Consider the following 18,512-nt stretch of genomic DNA (forward strand, 5'->3'; position numbering starts at 1 on the left):
GTCCCTTGGTATCATGGCTGATACAATATTTGTTCCAAGCTATGAATATTAAGATTGTAAACATTGCTATTCAGTCTGTGTCATGCTATAATGATTTTGCATTGTCGGGTCTTTGAGGTAATACATGCCAATGTTTGATTTGAAGCACATTTTTGTTGACTTTAACAAATACAACTAAGCATAATATAAAATAATATACGCTACCATTAAAAAATTTGGGGGTTTTATTATTTTAAAATAAATTAATACTTTTATCCACCAATGATCCATTCAATTGATAAAAAGTGACTTTACATTTTTTATTTCATATACATGCTGTTCTTGAACTTTCCATTCATCAAATAATCCTGAAGATATGCATCACATTTTCCACAAAAAAATATTAAGAAGCCCAGCGGTTTTCAACATTGATGAAAATAAGAAATGTTTTTGAGCAGCAAATTATTAGGATAAAAAGGATCATGTGACACTGAAGATGCTAAAAATCCATCACATGAATAAATTACACTTTTAAAATACACTGTTCAAAAGTTTTTGATCGGTAAGATTTTTATGTTTTTAGAAGATGTCTCTTATGCTCAGCAAGGCTGCATTCATTTTATTAAAAATTAAATAAATAAACAAAAACACAGTAATATTGTGAAAAATTATTAAAATGTAAAATAACTGATTTTTATTTGAATATATTTTAAAATGTAATTTATTTCTACGATGCAAGAAACATTTATGATTATTATGGTAACACTTTACAATGAGGTTTCATTAGTTAACGTATTAACTAACATGAACTAACCATGAGCAGTACATTTGTTACTGTATTTGTTCATCTTTGTTAACGTTAGTTAATAAAAAATCCAGCTGTTCATGCTTTGTTCATGTTAGTTCACAGTGCATTAACTAATGTTAACAAGATTTTAATAATGCATAAGTAAATGTTGAAATTAACATTAACAAACAAACAAATGCTTTATACGTGCAGTTCATTATTAGTTCATGTTAACTGTGTAGTTAACTAATGAAACCTTATTGTAAAGAGTTACCATTATTATCAATGTTGAATTTTTTCAGGATTCTTTGATGAATAGAACATTTATTTTAAATTTACTTTTTTTTATAAATGTCTTTACTGTCACTTTTGATCAATTTAATGCATCCTTACTGAATAATTGTATTAATTTATTTAAGTAATCTTTATTATCATCATATCAGAGTGATTTCTGAAGGATCATGTGACACTAAAGACTGGGGTAATGATGCTGAAAATTCTGCTTTGCATCACAGAAATAATTTAAATAAAATAAATGCAGTGAGAATTCTAAAAGCTTTTGAACGGCAGTGTAGCTATATTAAACTGCTATTGATTATTATATATTTGATATAAATTGTAATAATGCATCACAATATTTACAGATTTTTATTGATCAAATAAATGAGCATCCCAAACTTTTGAACAACAATATAACACTATGACTCTGGGTTAGACAATTTGGGAACTGGAGGGATTTATTCACAGACGTTATCAGAAGTAAATGTTACAGAAAGTCAGGTCAGTTTGTTTTACATTTTATTTTATGGTGGTTGGAACACAAGACACAAGTAATAAAGTTAGTAATGGTAACGTCATGCCTCTCATTCTGTGCACTGCCCATCAGGTCTAGTTCAATCGATCTAAACAGTAGTTTACAAATGCCAGACTGAGAATCCTCTTAAGACATAAATAAGATACTGAAAATAGTATTTGTACAGTAAATAGTATTTTTGCAGAGTCCAGAAGCACTATTATCGAGGCCTTCCGGATATTCTCATAAGCATTATTAATATAATTATTAACATTTATGAATTAATTTACATGATGGGAATGAGGCTAATATACTGGCAAAGTGAGAGCACAGAACAATATGGACATGAACTTTTGTCACCCATGAACGGTGAATGATTTTAAGGCATTTCTCAGTTTCCATTCACACAGCAGATTTCCATGGCGGTCCTCGCCATGAGCCTCATCCCTTGAGAGCAAAGCTACTGGAGGATGTCAAAAATAACTCCCATTATTATAAAAGAGATCAAAAATCGAGTCCGCTGGAAAAGTGAAGGTGAGGGCGCTATACTAAAAAAGGGTGGATGGTCCATACAGCTCGTGCAGTAACGAAGGGCTCCCGGTCTGAAACACTAGACATCCTGTGACGGCCGATCAAACCCCAGACACATAAATGATCGATTATTCCCCGATCCCTCCCCTCGCTCAGGATATATGCCGTGTAGAGACTCGCTTCCAGTGTATAATACTAAAACAAAACCTCAGTAACAAATTTACACAGGCCTGTACATGATGATGATCTTGCATGTCCCAGGGTTTGTAAAAAAAAAAAAACAGAAGGAAGGAAAGATACTTATTTGTAATGGAATATTGCAAAGCATCTTGTATCAAACTCATTTCTTGCACAGAGACAGCACCACAGCATTGCATTTGTCTTGGAACAGCTTACAAAACCATTGTGACTTGACAAACCCATGCATTAATTTTTTTTCACTGGTTACCGTTGAACATAAACAGCTGTTATGGGGGCCACAATCATAGGATACAAAGGGTCTACATAGGCCTACATCATCCCTTTTTTATAGCAAGTGCTGACAGCATTTTAAAGCGACATTTTCATTTGATACATGATAGAAGAAAAAAAAAAGATGCAATGAATACATGATTTTTGTTCGATGACGGAACATGCCAAGAATGTCAAAGCTGTTTTTGTCCACCTGAAGTGTTTTGAGTCTCTCATCTCTTCCTGTGTTACAGCGCCTCCCAAAGTCGAGTTGTTGCAACAGCCGCTTTTTTCCAACACACACACGCACGCACGCACACAAGAAGTCCAGATTGACAAATAGCAGGTACAGTATATATATAAATTTCAATATCTCCCAACTTGAATAATCAATGTAGTCAGCTACATTTCTGCCCTGAATGGAATGATGAAGATCAAGAAAACCAAGGCAAATCAACTCAACACTTAAAAAGATGCATGCAACAAGTGGTCACATAGTATATATATATATATATCTATATATATGTAATTGCTCTTTAGATATGCACAACACATGAGACGTATGATTGCAACAAAAAATAGCATCTTCAAAATTCACAGTCTCATGTATTTCGTTACTATTTCTTACATCTCACAGGTCAATAATGACGTTTGCATGGTAAAAACAATGGTGAATTTTGAGGAATGCTAAATGTTATGTCAGCTACTATCAGTTTGGGATTCAAAAGCTCCAAGTTTCGAGCCTTCGCCCCTGTTAGTGGTATCATAAATGAGGAATATCGTACATAGTCTTGCTCTGTGTATTTAACAGTTGCTGTCGTGTGTCGATAAAGTGGAAAGTGGTTTCTTTTCGACCTCTTTTTAATGTGGTAACGGACCACAGCAACAGCTCAGAGGAATGTTTGGTGACTGCCGGACAGCGAGCGAGAGCTATGGCACCGAGAGAAGGCAATCCAGACGGCACAAACAGCACCAATCTTATCTGCCAATGTTCAAGTAATAAGCAAGTACATGTTCTGTCGTTTGTCATAGAAACTGCACAGGTGTAATACGACTTTTTGTTTGTTCGCCGACTGAGGACATGATTATGGTTGGACGCAAAGACGGGGAAATAAAAAACAAACAAACCAAAAAAAAAACAAAACAAAATTATAATTAAAACAATGTAATTTTTCCAATATAAAAGGCAAAGAAAAGTATACAAAAAATAGAAAAATAATTACAGCAGTAGACATGGTGTTGGGAGGAACGGTGGTGCCAGACTATTTGGCAGAACAGTGTAATATTTTGGGACTGTTTAAGGCGTCCTCCACCAGATGTAGTTCCACCCCGTCGACTATCACGTCTTTCACGCAGCCGACAAAGCCTGTGCTGTAAGCCTTAGGCAACCGGCGAGCTACGGACAGCTCCTCCAGACCACCTGAAGAGGAGAGGAGTGGAAAAGATCAGATCGAGTGTAAATGATATACTGCACAGTCGTTCATATTCACACAATAGTCCTAAAAGACCTAAATAAACCATTGCAGGTGATCCTATCACAAGTGGACAGCATGAAATTGGGATAAACAGCAATGCAATCACTCAAAACATAAATGCTTGTTATCACATTGCAATTTTTTTGTGACTATTTATGAATTTATTCTAAAATACACCTCTTCTATGAGGAGCATGTTTTTCACTTCTGAATTCAGTTTCATTTTGATTAGGAGGATAATGTCAAAATGCCGAGGTGATATGTGACCCTGGACCACAAACCCAGTCGTAAGGGTCCGGTTTTTGAAAGTGAGATTTATACATCATCTGAAAGCTGAATAAATAAGGCTTTTTGTTAGGATAGGACAATATGTGGCCGAGATACTACTATTTGAAAATGTGGAATCTGAGGGTGCAAAAAATCTAAATATTGAGAAAATCGCCTTTAAAGTTGTCAAAATGCATATATTACTACTATTCATTCATTTTTGATATATTTATGGTAGGAAAATTACAAAATATCTTCATGGAACATGATCTTTGCTTAACTGATTTTTGGCATAAAAGAAAAATCGATAAATTTGACCCATACAATGTATTGTTGGCTTTTGCCACGAATATACCCGTGCGACTTATGACTGGTTTTGTGGTCCAGGGTCACAAAACATGAAGCAAAAAGCCTGAAATTCTAAAAAAAAAAAAGAAAAGAAAAAAGGAAAGCTAAGCAATTTGGCATAATCTTTTATTATTTCTTGGACCACATACATTTAATGTATTTTATTATATAAATATAATAAATAATATATATAATATATTGCGTAATATATGTGTGTACTGTGTTTTTTTATTATAAAGACATATTTGCATGCATATATTTATATATAATGTATATATAATGTGTATATATATATATATATATATATATATATATATATATATATATATATATATATATATATATATATATATATATATATATATATATATATATATATATATATATATATATATATATATATATATATACGCAAATATAAACGTTTATTTTAGATGTGATTAAACGCGATTAATCGTTTGATAGCACTAATATACATACATACATATATGAAATATATATATATATCACCTTTTCACCTAAATTTTAAAGATGGATACACCTATACCTACATGCATTCATGGCATTCAGGAAAATATTTATATCTTCTACTCAACAACAACACATTTTCCTAAAATGCTATAAACCTCCTGAAACCATCACGAATACAAAGAAATGTAAGATGTGTTTTAATTATTATTATTCACGGTGGACACTTATATGTCACTGACCCATAGTATACATTCGTGTCTTTGTGTAACCCGAGAAATTACCCACCATACAGGTGAACTAGAGTGCTATATATTATTCAAGGGCGATGAACAGTGTAGAAGACTGTTAAAAACTTAATCACGCCTGAGACACTGAGAGTGTAATGTGGGGGTGTCAGATTGTGAAAAGATAGAGACACAGCACTCAGGAACAGGTGAGAAGATCAAACAGTGTTTTTGGGAGGCCGGGCTCCGGGGACGTTCTCTGACAGCTCCGAAAGAGAGTTATGCTCGCCTCCCTCGGGGACCTGACACTGTCGAAAATCCAGCTCAGTCTCCGGCTCTTTCAGCGCGGTGAAAAATGTCTCCCCCTGTTGCGATTCACTCACGTCGCTCTCTTTTTCGCCTCCCCGTGTTTCGCCTTTAATCGGATTGTATGCTTCACGACGGGAGGATTGACGGGCCTAATTTCAAGTGAATTACATCTGAATAAGTAAATAAATAATGACATTTGAAAGAAGGGATTTTCGGAAGGAGCTCTTGATGTCGGGCTGTCTGAGGATAATGTATTCTAGCCACCGGGCATTGACAGCACCTGGCCCTGTGCTGAAATACTTTCCTCAACCTTATAAGAAGATTTTGCACCCTTAAAACGGAATAAATCCTCTTTCTTAATCTTAATAGGTTTGTCAAAAGAGAATGAGATGGCAAACAAAGAAACATTGACGTTTTTAAAACACCCTACAGTAGAGACTCATCCTGGAATTAATAATGAACTATAATAGGGTAATATTGCGTCTTAACATTCACGTTTTTTTTAAGTTCTTGTGCGATGCTCAGGGGTAACAAAAATCAAGCCCTTCAAAAGCACTCGCTGTGGGGGAAGATCCAATTAGTCGTTACAAGCTAAGTGGGGACTATTCGGAGAAGGTGTACCTAGTGGGTTTGTAAATGAGCAACGATTGAGCAAAGCAGTGTAAGATGGACTTACCCAACCAGAGAGCGCCGTCTGTGTCCAGCTGTGTGGCAGCCAAGGGTGATGACCCAGTGACAGCTGCCTCATTACCAACCTGCAGTGAGCCATCTCTGAGCGCTCTGTGGAGAGAAGCACAGGAAGACGGCGAATCACAGCTCAGCATCGAAAACTGAAAATCAGAACTTGTGGTTAACATTCACTAAACTTGCGGCAAATAAAATGGTAGTAATGAGGGAAGAAAGAAGAGTGTGGCTTTTCACTGGTAGTGGTAAACCTGCAGCAAACTTTCTGAAAAAAAGTGCAAAAAAAAAGTGCTGCAATCCACTGGTGTTGTGGCACACAATGCCGTCTTTGGGACGCACAACACAAAAAGGCTCCTACATTTTTTTAACTTCCTGAAATCCACTTTCCGCAGGTGATCAGGAGCAAATTGAGCTAAATTGTGTAGTTGTTTGGGACAATTATATTTTCTTCTCTTGCTTTTTCCACTAAAACCATTGCCCTCCACTCTACCCATCTCTTCTGCCTCTACATCCTCAGCTCTTCTTGCTTCTCCAACATCTAAAGCCGCGTTTCCACCGCAGGAACTTTGGGGTGGTACTCGGTGTGTTTCGACCGCAGGAACCAGGGTCTAAACGAAGTTCCGGGTAAATATTTCCCCCTCCAAACGGCCCTGCTCGCGAGGTAGTACTTTTTCAAAGTTCAGGAACTTTCAGGTGTGGGACTTGGACGCTGAACATGCTGATTGGTTCAACTCGCGCACCATTTTATTTCAACCGGCATTTTTAAAAGTCTTTTGCGAGGTTCGTTCTGCGTTCAGTAAATATCAGTCTTGCTCTTTCTGTCCGATGGCACGCGTTCGTCTCAGCCATCTCACGGTCAATGTCCGTAATAGCTGATAATAACATACGTTGTCTAATTTTAAATCTAGCTTTACGAGCTTTCAGAATGCGCTTTAGTATCAGTGCTCGTTAATTACATATTTAGTAAACCAATACATAACCAGCAAAAGCAGCGCTGCTTGAATCTCCATCATACTTGTTATTGTTGCAGACAGTGTCGCACAAAAATGATTATTGTCCGTCGCTGACTGGGAGGAGCAGTCACGCAGTCCCACGTCTCTGGACTAATTTGCCTAATCTTCACGGTACTTTAGACCGCAGTGGAAACGCAGACAGTAGCAGGTCTGGGGGAAAAAAAAGTTCCTGTAAAAAAAGTTCCTGGTACAAATTGTTCCGGGTAATTTCGGTGGAAACGGGGCTTTAGTCTTCTTCAAGCGATGGAAGAGGATTGTTGAGGCACAAGGATGGATCCAGCATTCACAGCCTTTGTTCCCAAGATCCATGACTCGTGAAAATATATGCTGTGATGTTGATGAAATTCTTTGACCAGATGTTAATGAGAGGCAAGACATTTATACGTTGTATAACTAAACTCGTCATTAAAGAACACGAAAAAAATGTGTTTTCATTCATGTTTGTGTGTATCTACAGCTGAATTTATCAAATCAACACACTTGAAGTTTTGATGTTACTATTTATTGTTGATAAATGCATTACTAGAATAAAATGCAGTGCTTCATTATGTAGTGAATACTGGACTGTTTTGCCAACATAAGAGTGTGTTTAGTTTGCTGTGTTAATTGCTTTGAGAGCAACAACATTCATTTGGAAAAATGTGTCAAATTGATTGAGGAAAACTTTAATTAATGCTGTCACGTAACAAATCTGCATCACAGGTAAAATTACATGAATTGCTAATTACAACATTGAAATAAAATCCTGTACAAATACTAAAAATCTTGAAATATTGGAAATAAATTGGGAAACATGTAACAAACAGGACATTCATTTATTTATAATAAACTTTATGTCAGTTTGGTCGCTTGGCTCTTTCCTAATAAAGGAATTTGTCAAGTTTTCATCAGGTGTGTGATGTACTTTTTTTTTATTATGGTGTCATTCCGTTGCGGTCTTGCCCGCCAGCCAATCGGTGATCATGGTTTCGAGTATCGATATATCTGCCCTTTCCATTGAACACAAGAACGTGCAGTAATCTCAGACAGCTTAATACAGATATTTTAATCAAATCCGCAATTTTGTTTGAAGAAGCAAATTAGCCAGAGATCAGTTATCACGATCAGAAGATCTGCCATCTGGTCAAATCATCTCAGATGATCAGATAACAAATCCCCATGTCTCTAAAAGACAACAGCGCAGAGTTGAACAGACGACAGAGACGAATGAACAGTCCTGAAACAGCCTTTTGTGACATTTGAATTCTCCAGTGTAATGCGATCTCATGCAGAATACAGCGCAGTGATTGGACTGAACGAGTTTCTTCTCATTAATAATGCACACCGGCCGTGCGCTTCACTTTAAAAAACCCAGCACATATATTTATATAATCAAATCCTAACCTTTACGATTAGAGTACCACACTAAGCAACATAGCGGTTCCTATTTAATGTCGGTATATTGTGCAGCCCTCGACTAAACTGTTTGAGAGTGTGTGTGTGTGTTATTCACTGAAATGTAAATTTAGCCGCAGCCAAGTGACCCACCTTTTCTCACTCTGTGACCCACAGTTTAAAAAATCGAAACTACTAGCTTGACAATTCCTTACTGTTGAGGCCTGTAAATATCTTCAACTACACCACGGCAAACCTGAAGCGATGATTGATTAACTCTTAGTGTTTTACCTGCTGGCCTTGATTCGTATCCAGTGGTTGGTGTTGACCCGTACAGAGGAGCGCAGGACCACAGGCTTGGAGCCGAGGTCGTAGGTCATCTGCACACGGCCGTCCACAATGGCGAGGGCAATGTAGTCGGAGCGCTCTACTCCCTTGCCGCTCCACAAAATCAGACCATGAGTAGCCTCAGTCTTGATGCTTAGCTCGAATTTATTCACCAGCAGGGCCTTCTCACTAGATCAAAGAGAGACAGGAAATGCCATCACGTAAATCCAAAGCCGTTTCAGAGACGGCGAGTTAATCACAGGATGTGCATGAAACCCTGACACTTACCTGCTATTTTAACAACAACAGTGATGGAATTATGGGTGAAAACGTAACTTCAATACAGTCAAAAACCCGGCGAGGGCTTGATAAGCTAATGAACAGATTGAGCAGCTGTGGGTCCTCATGAAACTAGATAAACTAGGTCACGTTAATGGGGTTTTTGAAGACGAATGCCTGCGTATGTGTGTGTGTGAGAGGGCTGGTGACACACTTTAGGTTATCTCCAAGTTAACACTTCCTATTTTGCCTTCAAGCTCTAGATTTTCTCTTCCTGCGCAGGGAGCGCTAAGGAAGGATGCCCATTGCAGTTGCCGTCTGATGTGTGTTTTGATCTGACTCCCTGGATGCAGCCCTCCCTTGTAAGGCATAGAAGGTGACATCTGCCTGTCCTCAGGGAGGACAGTGTCAGGGAGCCGATTGTATCCAACACCCTCTGCAAGTACACACATATACGCCACAAAGGAAAAGCGGCTATTTTTACAACAATTCCTTTGCTCTCAGTGGTGTATCTGTAGTTGTGGCATCAAGAGAGACATTATTTGAGCGAGCAAGCTCTTTTGTTAGTCAGAATAGCAAGTGTGAGGGGGCTTGTTTGCCAAATCAGGTAACGTGTAAACAGGAGTAAGACAACTGACAACAACACGGAAAAAAGACGCAAACAAGACAAAGACAAAACAGAGAGTGACAAGACAACGGACACGACACACAGAAGAAAAGTAAGCAGATGGCGAATGTGCTCGCGTCTTCACACCACATCACGGCGAATAGAAACACTTTCCTCACAGGTGTCGACCAAACTGTGATATCATTTAACTGTTGTACATTAGCTGTATTTCATCAAGTGAATAAATGTATTCGAGAATTGAACCTAGAAAGAGTCCATTCGAACAATACGCCTTGTCTTGAGGAATGATTCATCTGAAGGCAGACGGCACCCTCTCCAGGCCCGCCCGCCTGCCTGACAACTCAAATTTTAAATCACAATATTAGCAGCTCTACTTGCAACTTGAGAATTGGAAATAGCACATCTTAATTTGTTTGATTAAAAAGACAGAATTTCATTATGTAAATTCTCTTGATGAGCCTGTGACGGTGTAAAGCCGAATAATTATTTGCTGTAATTGAAATCTTTCCCGATGAGACACATGTAATGTGCTGACTGGACTCTTTCCACAGGCCTTCCCTTCGCACGGCCTCAGGCCAGAGCTTCGGCATCAGGGCAGCTAACTGTGATTATACACTGCTCATTATTGCTCATGTCCCATTTGGATCTCAAGCATCTAGAACATTCTAAAAGGAAGTAGGGCTTAACCCCTTAAAGCTGGGTTACATTTACAAAAAACAGATCTACTTTAGGTAGTTTGCTTTAAAAATGCGTAATAGGGGGGTGCATCATTTTTGTTATTCATAACAGAAGTGATCAGACTTAAAGAGTGATTCATGTTGTCCACCTATAGAGGGCAGTGGCTCACATGGGAATGGTCAATAAACTCTCACATCTTAGCAGGCACACAGAACTCAAACTAGATGCTTTTTGTTCTGCTTAGTACATTTCACCATATGTGATCTGCTCCTTCATATTGGGTTGTTTGACCTAGAAACAATTTTTAATGCACTGAATTTAAAAAAGGAGACATATTAAAAAAAGATTTCAGCTGTGACATGCTACCTGAAAAGCCCTGGCCTTTAGCCTCTGCAGGGGAATTGAGTGTGGGAGGACGACGTGCCATTGGAAACAGTTCAGGCAGAGGGGACTCACCTCTGGTCAGATGGGTTCTCCAGTGACTCAGGGCTTAGAGGAGCAAGGGAAGAAATGATAGGCATGCAATAAGTGCAAAAGGGTGGAGGGGAAGAACAGGGATCGCATAACACAGACAAGAAGACCTGCGCCAAGAAGCTGGACTGACCTCACTAAATTATTCTAGTGTTTCAGTTGTTATGCCAGCATAGGCAAAGAAATAACACTGGGAGACTGTATCAGCAGTACCAGTGGTACTGGCACATTGTTTTATTGTTCTGAGCTTTTATTGTTCTGTGCATGGTTGAGTTTATCAACAATTTCATCATTCTCAACAAGTGTCAAGTGAGTGAGAAAGCTAGAAAAAGAGTAACTACGTGAGTGTATGTTTGTAAGACTGGTCATATTCGATCAAATTCAAAAACCTATGGATGCAGCATTTTAAGGCACCATTGGTTCACTCAACTTAGTTATTAGGCCTGCTATCTTATTTAATCATATGTTGGCCAAATTCTATGGCAGTATAGGCTAATATGTATCTATTGCACGTAACTCAAGATAATGGACAAAATGAGACATATTTCATTAAGTACTGACATCCGTCGAAAAATAGTTCAGTGTAATTTAAACAAATGACTATTTTATCCGATGCCATGTATTTTATGTTGTTATGCTATAGTGTGCTATTAGCAACATGTTAGCGTCAAACTACTGAATGACTATTTTACCCAATATTTAATGTGCCACGTATTTTATGCTGTCATGCTAATAGTGTGCTGTTAACAACATGCTAACACCAAACTACTGAATGACTATTTACCCAATATTTGAATGTGCCATGCGTTTTATTTTATGCTATAGTGTGCGTTTAGCAACAAGCTAATATAAACATACTGAATGACTATTTTACCCAATATTTGAGTGTACCATGTAGGCCTATGTTGTTATGCTATTGTGTGCTGTTAGCAACATGTTAGCGTCAAACTACTGAATTACTATTTTACCCAATATTTAATGTGCCACGTATTTTATGTTGTCATGCTAATAGTGTGCTGTTAGCAACATGCTAACACCAAACTACTGAATGACTATTTACCCAATATTTGAATGTGCCATGTGTTTTATTTTTTTGCTATAGTGTGCATTTAGCAACAAGCTAATATAAACATACTGAATGACTATTTTACCCAATATTTGAGTGTACCATGTATGTTATGCTATTGTGTGCTGTTAGCAACATGTTAACGTCAAACTACAGAATTACTATTTTACCTAATATTTAATATGCTATGTATTTTATGTTGTTATACTATAGTGTGCTTTTAGCAACATGCTAATGTCAAACTACTAGCAAGTAAAGGTTCTATATGTGTGGTGTGCTTTTCTGCTTCCTAAGATGGCAGCTGCCTGTGTAGGCAGCAATGTAGCTTACTAGGTATTGGAACTGAGCCAAATAAGATACTTCTTTTTGTCAAAAGGCCAATTATATAAAAAAAGACTCATTTAAGAACAGGTCACTGAATGGCAAGAATGGGTAAATTGATCCAAGGCTGCTGGACTTAAGAGAATGAATAAAGACATATGAAGAGCACTAACAGAAATATAACTCTACTCCCTCTCCCACAGATGGGGCGCCACTATACTGACGCCCTCTCAGGAATTCGTTAATTTTAAGGGCTCGGTTCAAAACCAGATCAAGCTAAATTGATGACACTCATTCTGAAGGGCTGGTCAGCTTTCTTGGTTGAGATTAATTTTAATCTGACACTTCATTTGTAGAGGAAGTGACACACATTAAACCACAGGAAGAGTGAAAGTCAATGAAGAGGGCCTTGTCCCTAACCGTTATTGATGCCCATGGTGGCTCGCTTTCTCTACTGGACGGAGCCTCTTTAATTGCGGCCAGTTTTCTGAGAGACAAATCCTTGATTAATGTGCCACTTTCGCTTTCATCCTTGGGCACAATTATTAGAAATCACTGGGAGCGATTTGACAAACAAAGTGACGTGGCTTAAAAGCCGGGCAGGAACTTTCATGAGCATAATACATAACATAATTCCATTTAATCAAGCTGCCAGCTTTTTAAGGGCTCAGTGCAGCCACTTAGACACTTAATTACATTCAGAAGGAAACAAATAATTTAAAATAAGAATCACTAAAAGGAACACTATAACAGATTGAACATTTCTCTAATGGGGCAGTAAAATGCCATTTAAACCAAGCTGTATATCGTGCTCAAAGGCGGTGTAAAGTTAAATAACACTTATATGCAGTTATAAGGGGCTTCATTCTTTTTTAAAATAAGAATATACACAGACGTATTTCCAAAGTCAGTTTTTCCATGCATGATTCTTGTGGGAATCTATCAGTTTATCACAATGCTCATCATTATTCATGCCAAGCATGCATTCCTGATACTGGTTTCTGATGCAGCTGATGAAAATGCACCTCTCCTGGAAATATTGTGTAATAGATGAGCCCTACATTTTTCAAAAACGTTTTTCTGAATGTGATGAAAATGACCAATGCTTTATGTCGGGTTAAGTCAATGGTTTGTCTTAAAAAAATGTTAGTCTAGTTTGATTCAATACATCCCAGAATGTCTCCGGGTTACTTACTCTGGGATCTCATTGGTCAGTTGGCTTGAGAGCAGAAGGAAGACAACAGACACTCACATGAGACAGACAGACAAGAGCAAAGACAACAGAAACCATGTGTACAGAGACAGACAGGTTGACACAAACAAACACACAACACATAACAAAAAGGAGTGACGCTGTGTGTCCTAAATTAAGGTTCGCCCCATGTTCAGCACACTAGTTTGTAAAATAAGTGGTAAGATGTCCATTTCACAGTGATATGATCAGTCGATGTGGCATCGGTCCAATATGAACAAAATATGTTCAAAAATGATCCAGTGATTTATATGTAGCACTGGGAGGACCGATTCATTTTATATGGATGGTTTCATTTGAATTCATGTACAGTTTATTGTAGTCAAATATTTCACAAAATTCTGCTGTGTTTCTAATTCAAATTTAAGTATATTACTGTAATTGAGATCCTTGTTTTTTTGTGCCAGATAAATTATATTCTGATTGTAAAAATAAATGATCACCTGGTTTCTATACATTTTAGACAGAGTTTTATCATTTAAAATATATTGGCTTAGTTAGCTTCACTGTAGTTAACCACTTCATGTTAGAAACCTTTAGTGTAGCTATCTACTGTTTTCACTGAAAAAATAGTTTAAAATATGAGTAGCTTTGGAAGCTACATTTTAAGGTAGGTCTCCAACGCTGATGGAGACACTGCAATAGAACAACACTTGTGATGGGTTCAAAAATCCAATCCTTCCGATTAGAAACCATTCAAGTTGACGTAATTGGTGCTTGCTGGACCACTGACACTTCAGACCAACCAGAGGAAGAGAAATCATCTGATAAGCGAAGGAGGAAGCAATTATCAAGATATGAGCATCCATGGTGCCTTTGGATATGTGTGGAAGTGAAAACGTGTGGTTTTGAGATCCCAGCGATGGTGGAGGAGGTTCATTACAGCACATAAGTGTGGTACATCGCAGAGCAGTCTTGAGACTCCTTCGGGTGCTACGCTAATTGGAACCAGCCAGGGCTCATAGGAAACCAAAGAGACAGGCCAGTGGAAGTGGTAATTGATGAGATCAAGCCATTAGCTAAAACGAGGAAGTACGTTGGAACTTAAATGGGGCCGGAGTAATCTAGCTTGTCATCACCCCTCATTGACTGCTAATATAGAGATGGGATGCTCAGGGCGGATCGTGATTATTGGGGAGGCCACTGACATGAGCACGTGCGTCTGCATTACCTCTTGGTGACTCCGTTGTGATATTCGATGAATGTATGGCCATCAAATGCAATGGCCTCAGTGTCCCCAGCGGATTTCTCGAATATTGCTGAAAGGGAGGAGAGAAGACGGAGTGAAATTACACCAATCGATGTGAGACACAGCACTGTTTAATTAAAGAAAAGGAGGAAAGTGTGATATATTGCAGGCTTCATGCTTGTGTGGCTTAATTAAGGCTAAAGATACAACAGGAGGACCCAGCAAGGTTAATGAGGTGAGCAAAATTCTTGGGTTTTTGGCACTGTGCCAATGTACATTTGTGATAAGCATACAAATCGAGCAAGAACAATAACTGATATTACGTGTGAGGCTGATATTGAAGTTTGGAGGCGTGGATTTTGCTAAATCTACATATGGAGCACATGATTGGCTAAAGCCGCCATGAGCGATTTCTTTTAAGTAAGTCGCATGTTGATGTATGCTAAAGACATATGCAAATCTGTGTGAAGGAGTTGGAGGAGAGGCTGTTCTGGGTAATACGATTTCGAATTAAAAAAGTGATGTAATAAGGCACTTACTGTCCTGGCAGTGCTGTCCAGCGAATCCGTGGCGGCAGACGCACTCATAGCTGTCCAGCTCGGGGTTGCAGCGCCCTTCGTTCTCACAAACATCACTGGAGCAAGGATGGTAGGGATACATGGACACATCACTGGATTGAAGGGCGTTATCAGCTTTCAGGATTGGAATTCCCATCAGAGTAATCTATGGAGACAGATATAGGTTTAATATCATTCTAGCCAAATAGCTAATTATGAAGTGTTTTAGCAAATTGCATCTAGGTCTGGCTTTATATTGGTAGGTAACACATTTTTTACTCTCCATGTAATTCCCAATGGTTAAAATAAGGTTTATTCTCACTGAATATCCTGTTGCACTCTGAAATACATCAATTGATGGAAGTAAAATGGGTTGCAAATGGAAATTCATGACTTTAATGCATCTGTTATTGCACTCACCTTCTGAATGGCCCCTTTGAAGCCATCTTTGATCGCAGCAGCTCTGGCTACTTTGCGGAAATCAGGGGCTCCGCCCACAAAGAGCGACTCCTTCAGATTAAGATCAGTGTGCTGATTCTGGAGAGTACAAAAGAGAGCATGAGAAACCACATGAACTGTTCCTCGTCCTCTATTCACTCTTTATCTATCAAACTTACATAAAGTCACATACTTAATTGCAAAACGGCTATACATTTTTATGGGTGATCTAGTAGAGCAACTGCAGCAAAAAGCAATCAGTGTAAGAGAAGATGGTTTACTGTACATCAGCAGGATTATTGACTCAACTATAACTCCTAATTTTTATCCAAATCAATGTAAGTTGTATTTCAAAACCATAATAGATTTAAGCTCAGTTCTCTGAATGGTAAATGACTCTGAATCTAACAAATAAGACAAGAGAAAAGAGGTAGGGGAAAAAAAGTGAGAGATAAGTGAAGCAATTGAAATGAGGACGATTGATATGGATGTTTTTTTAATGAAAGAGTGTAATGGATGCCCGATTGTTCCTTGGACCTTTAAAGCTGTAAACCGCAGATGACCATGAAATGAGCATTTCTCCAACCTGTGTGAAAATCGCTTTAGTTACAGTGGGATTTTTCTGCATGAGGCTCTACTTAAAAAGAATTAAAAATCTTTATTTTATGTAGGCCAATAATTGCCTTGGGGGAAAGGCAAGTTAATTGCTGGGGAAAAAAGAGATGGGACATCAACAGCAATGCCAGTTTCTGACGTGTGGTCCAGCTCTCATCCCAGCGATATAAAAAGAAGAATAGCTAAGTACGGATACGGGCGGAGGCTTGAAAAGCTCTGGCTATGGACCCGGGGGCCAGTCCAAGCATGAGGTTCCAAGACAGCATAGCCAGGAATGTTTTCACCCAGCTGCTGTTTCATGTGTTTAGAGACGTGTGCAATGAGAAGTCTTGACACAAAGCTGCAATGCACCGACAGCCACAGGCTGTGAGAGGTATTTTCACTCTCCTGTTCTCTGCCAGAACGAGCTGAGACTGAGATTGAGCAGGTGAAGTGAATAGCTAACTGCCAGTGTTTTTGAGGAACCTTCCCCAAGGGCCCTAGAGGCATCATGCCCACTCAAACTGGCACGTGCCCCCTCAGATTTCTGAGCCAAGAATTTGAATGCAATTTCCACGGAAAATTAGTATCTTCGATAATTAAGTTGCACGATTGTTGTAGAAAAAAGAAGAAGAAGAAGCAGCTGTTTGTCGGTAGAAATGTTGCTAATCCGACTGTGTCGCACCTTGATAGATCATTTGCTTTAAACTGAAAATTCTACTATTACCAAAAGCTCAAAGCTTCTCTACAATGAAATTGACCACTTTCTGTAGGGTCCAGTTCCAATTTTCCTTGCAATAAATATCAATAATAATAATAATAAAAAAAACTATAATATTATACATAAATAATAATAAAAAGTATTATTATTAATGATATACCATGATTAAAAAATGTGGGGTAATTAACACATTTAATTGGCAAGGAGGCATTTAATTGATCAAAAACAACAGTAAAGACATTTATTATGTTACCAAAGATTTCTATTTCAAATAAATGCTGTTATTTTGGACTTTCTATTCTTCAAAGAATCCTGAAAAAAAGTGTATGGATATGTATATGTATATGTATATGTTGATGTATATATATATATATATATATATATATATATATATATATATATATATATATATATATATATATATATATATATATATATATATATATATATATATATATATATATATATATATATATATATATATATATATATATATATATATATATATATTTACACACACATATACATGCACTACTGTACCAAAGTTTGAGGTTCAAAAGTTACACATGAGTCCCACTGGATGCAAAAAAAACCAAAACCAAAACTCAAAAATCATGTCTCGCATTTAAAAATAGAACTCTTTGGTCATGTCTCATGTTGCCTGGGGCACCAAGTGAGTCAGGACTGTCATTGGTACCACCTCAAAAAAACAAAACAAACAACAACAAAAAAAAGTGCACGATGCCCCCAGAAGGGTCCAAAAACAAATGTGCCAAAAGATCAACTCCTAGCTCTATACCACACTCTCTTCCTCTCGCATCTTTCTTCTCTTGATAACACTTCCTTTCTCTCCCACGCCAGCAGCCTTTTTCTCGCAGTCTACATCCACGGTGAGGCGGTTTAATGGCCCTCCCACGCGAGACTAATGAAGACATTTCATTGTTGTTGGAAGGGTGATGAAACAATGGTGGTCAAATGATAACTCTCTCCCTCGTCGCCCCCATACCAGCTGGTCTGAGGTGAAAGCCAAATCTCTCTCTCGGTCTCGTTCCTTTCAGCATATGGAATGGTTTGAAGAGGAGAGAAAAAAAACCTCCCCTCCGATTCGTTTGATCCTCTACCAGATCTTGACTAATGGACAATGAAGCTGAAATGGACAGTTGCTTTTGGTGGGAATGAGGATGTTGATTCGAGAAAGCGATTTCAGACTTCAGTCATTACCTTGCGTGATTTCTTATATCCAGACAGCACACAAAAAGAGCACAGGGGAAGGAAGAAAAAAAATGT

At 38.0% G+C, this 18,512-nt stretch overlaps 1 protein-coding gene across 6 annotated transcripts in view; it reads right to left on the reverse strand.

Moving 5' to 3' along the window:
* Positions 1-2,598: 2,598 nt before the first annotated feature.
* Positions 2,599-18,512, reverse strand: part of agrn (agrin) — a 269,547-nt gene continuing 253,633 nt past the window's right edge. For 5 of the 6 annotated variants that reach the window (XM_079803366.1, XM_079803365.1, XM_079803369.1 and 2 more), the window contains 6 exons: positions 15,893-16,009; positions 15,455-15,638; positions 14,898-14,985; positions 8,996-9,220; positions 6,310-6,413; positions 2,599-3,960 (listed from right to left, as the gene is read on the reverse strand). In XM_079803366.1, the coding sequence (XP_079659492.1) occupies positions 3,803-3,960; positions 6,310-6,413; positions 8,996-9,220; positions 14,898-14,985; positions 15,455-15,638; positions 15,893-16,009 (876 nt within the window). In that variant the 3' untranslated portion in view covers positions 2,599-3,802. Of the gene's footprint in view, positions 3,961-6,309; positions 6,414-8,995; positions 9,221-10,918; positions 11,106-14,897; positions 14,986-15,454; positions 15,639-15,892; positions 16,010-18,512 lie in introns of those variants that run through there. The other variant, XM_079803370.1, reaches the window with a different exon arrangement.

The sequence above is a fragment of the Gobio gobio genome, assembly GCF_949357685.1.
Source record: "Gobio gobio genome assembly, chromosome: 21".
Classification (NCBI taxonomy): Eukaryota; Metazoa; Chordata; class Actinopteri; order Cypriniformes; family Gobionidae; genus Gobio; species Gobio gobio.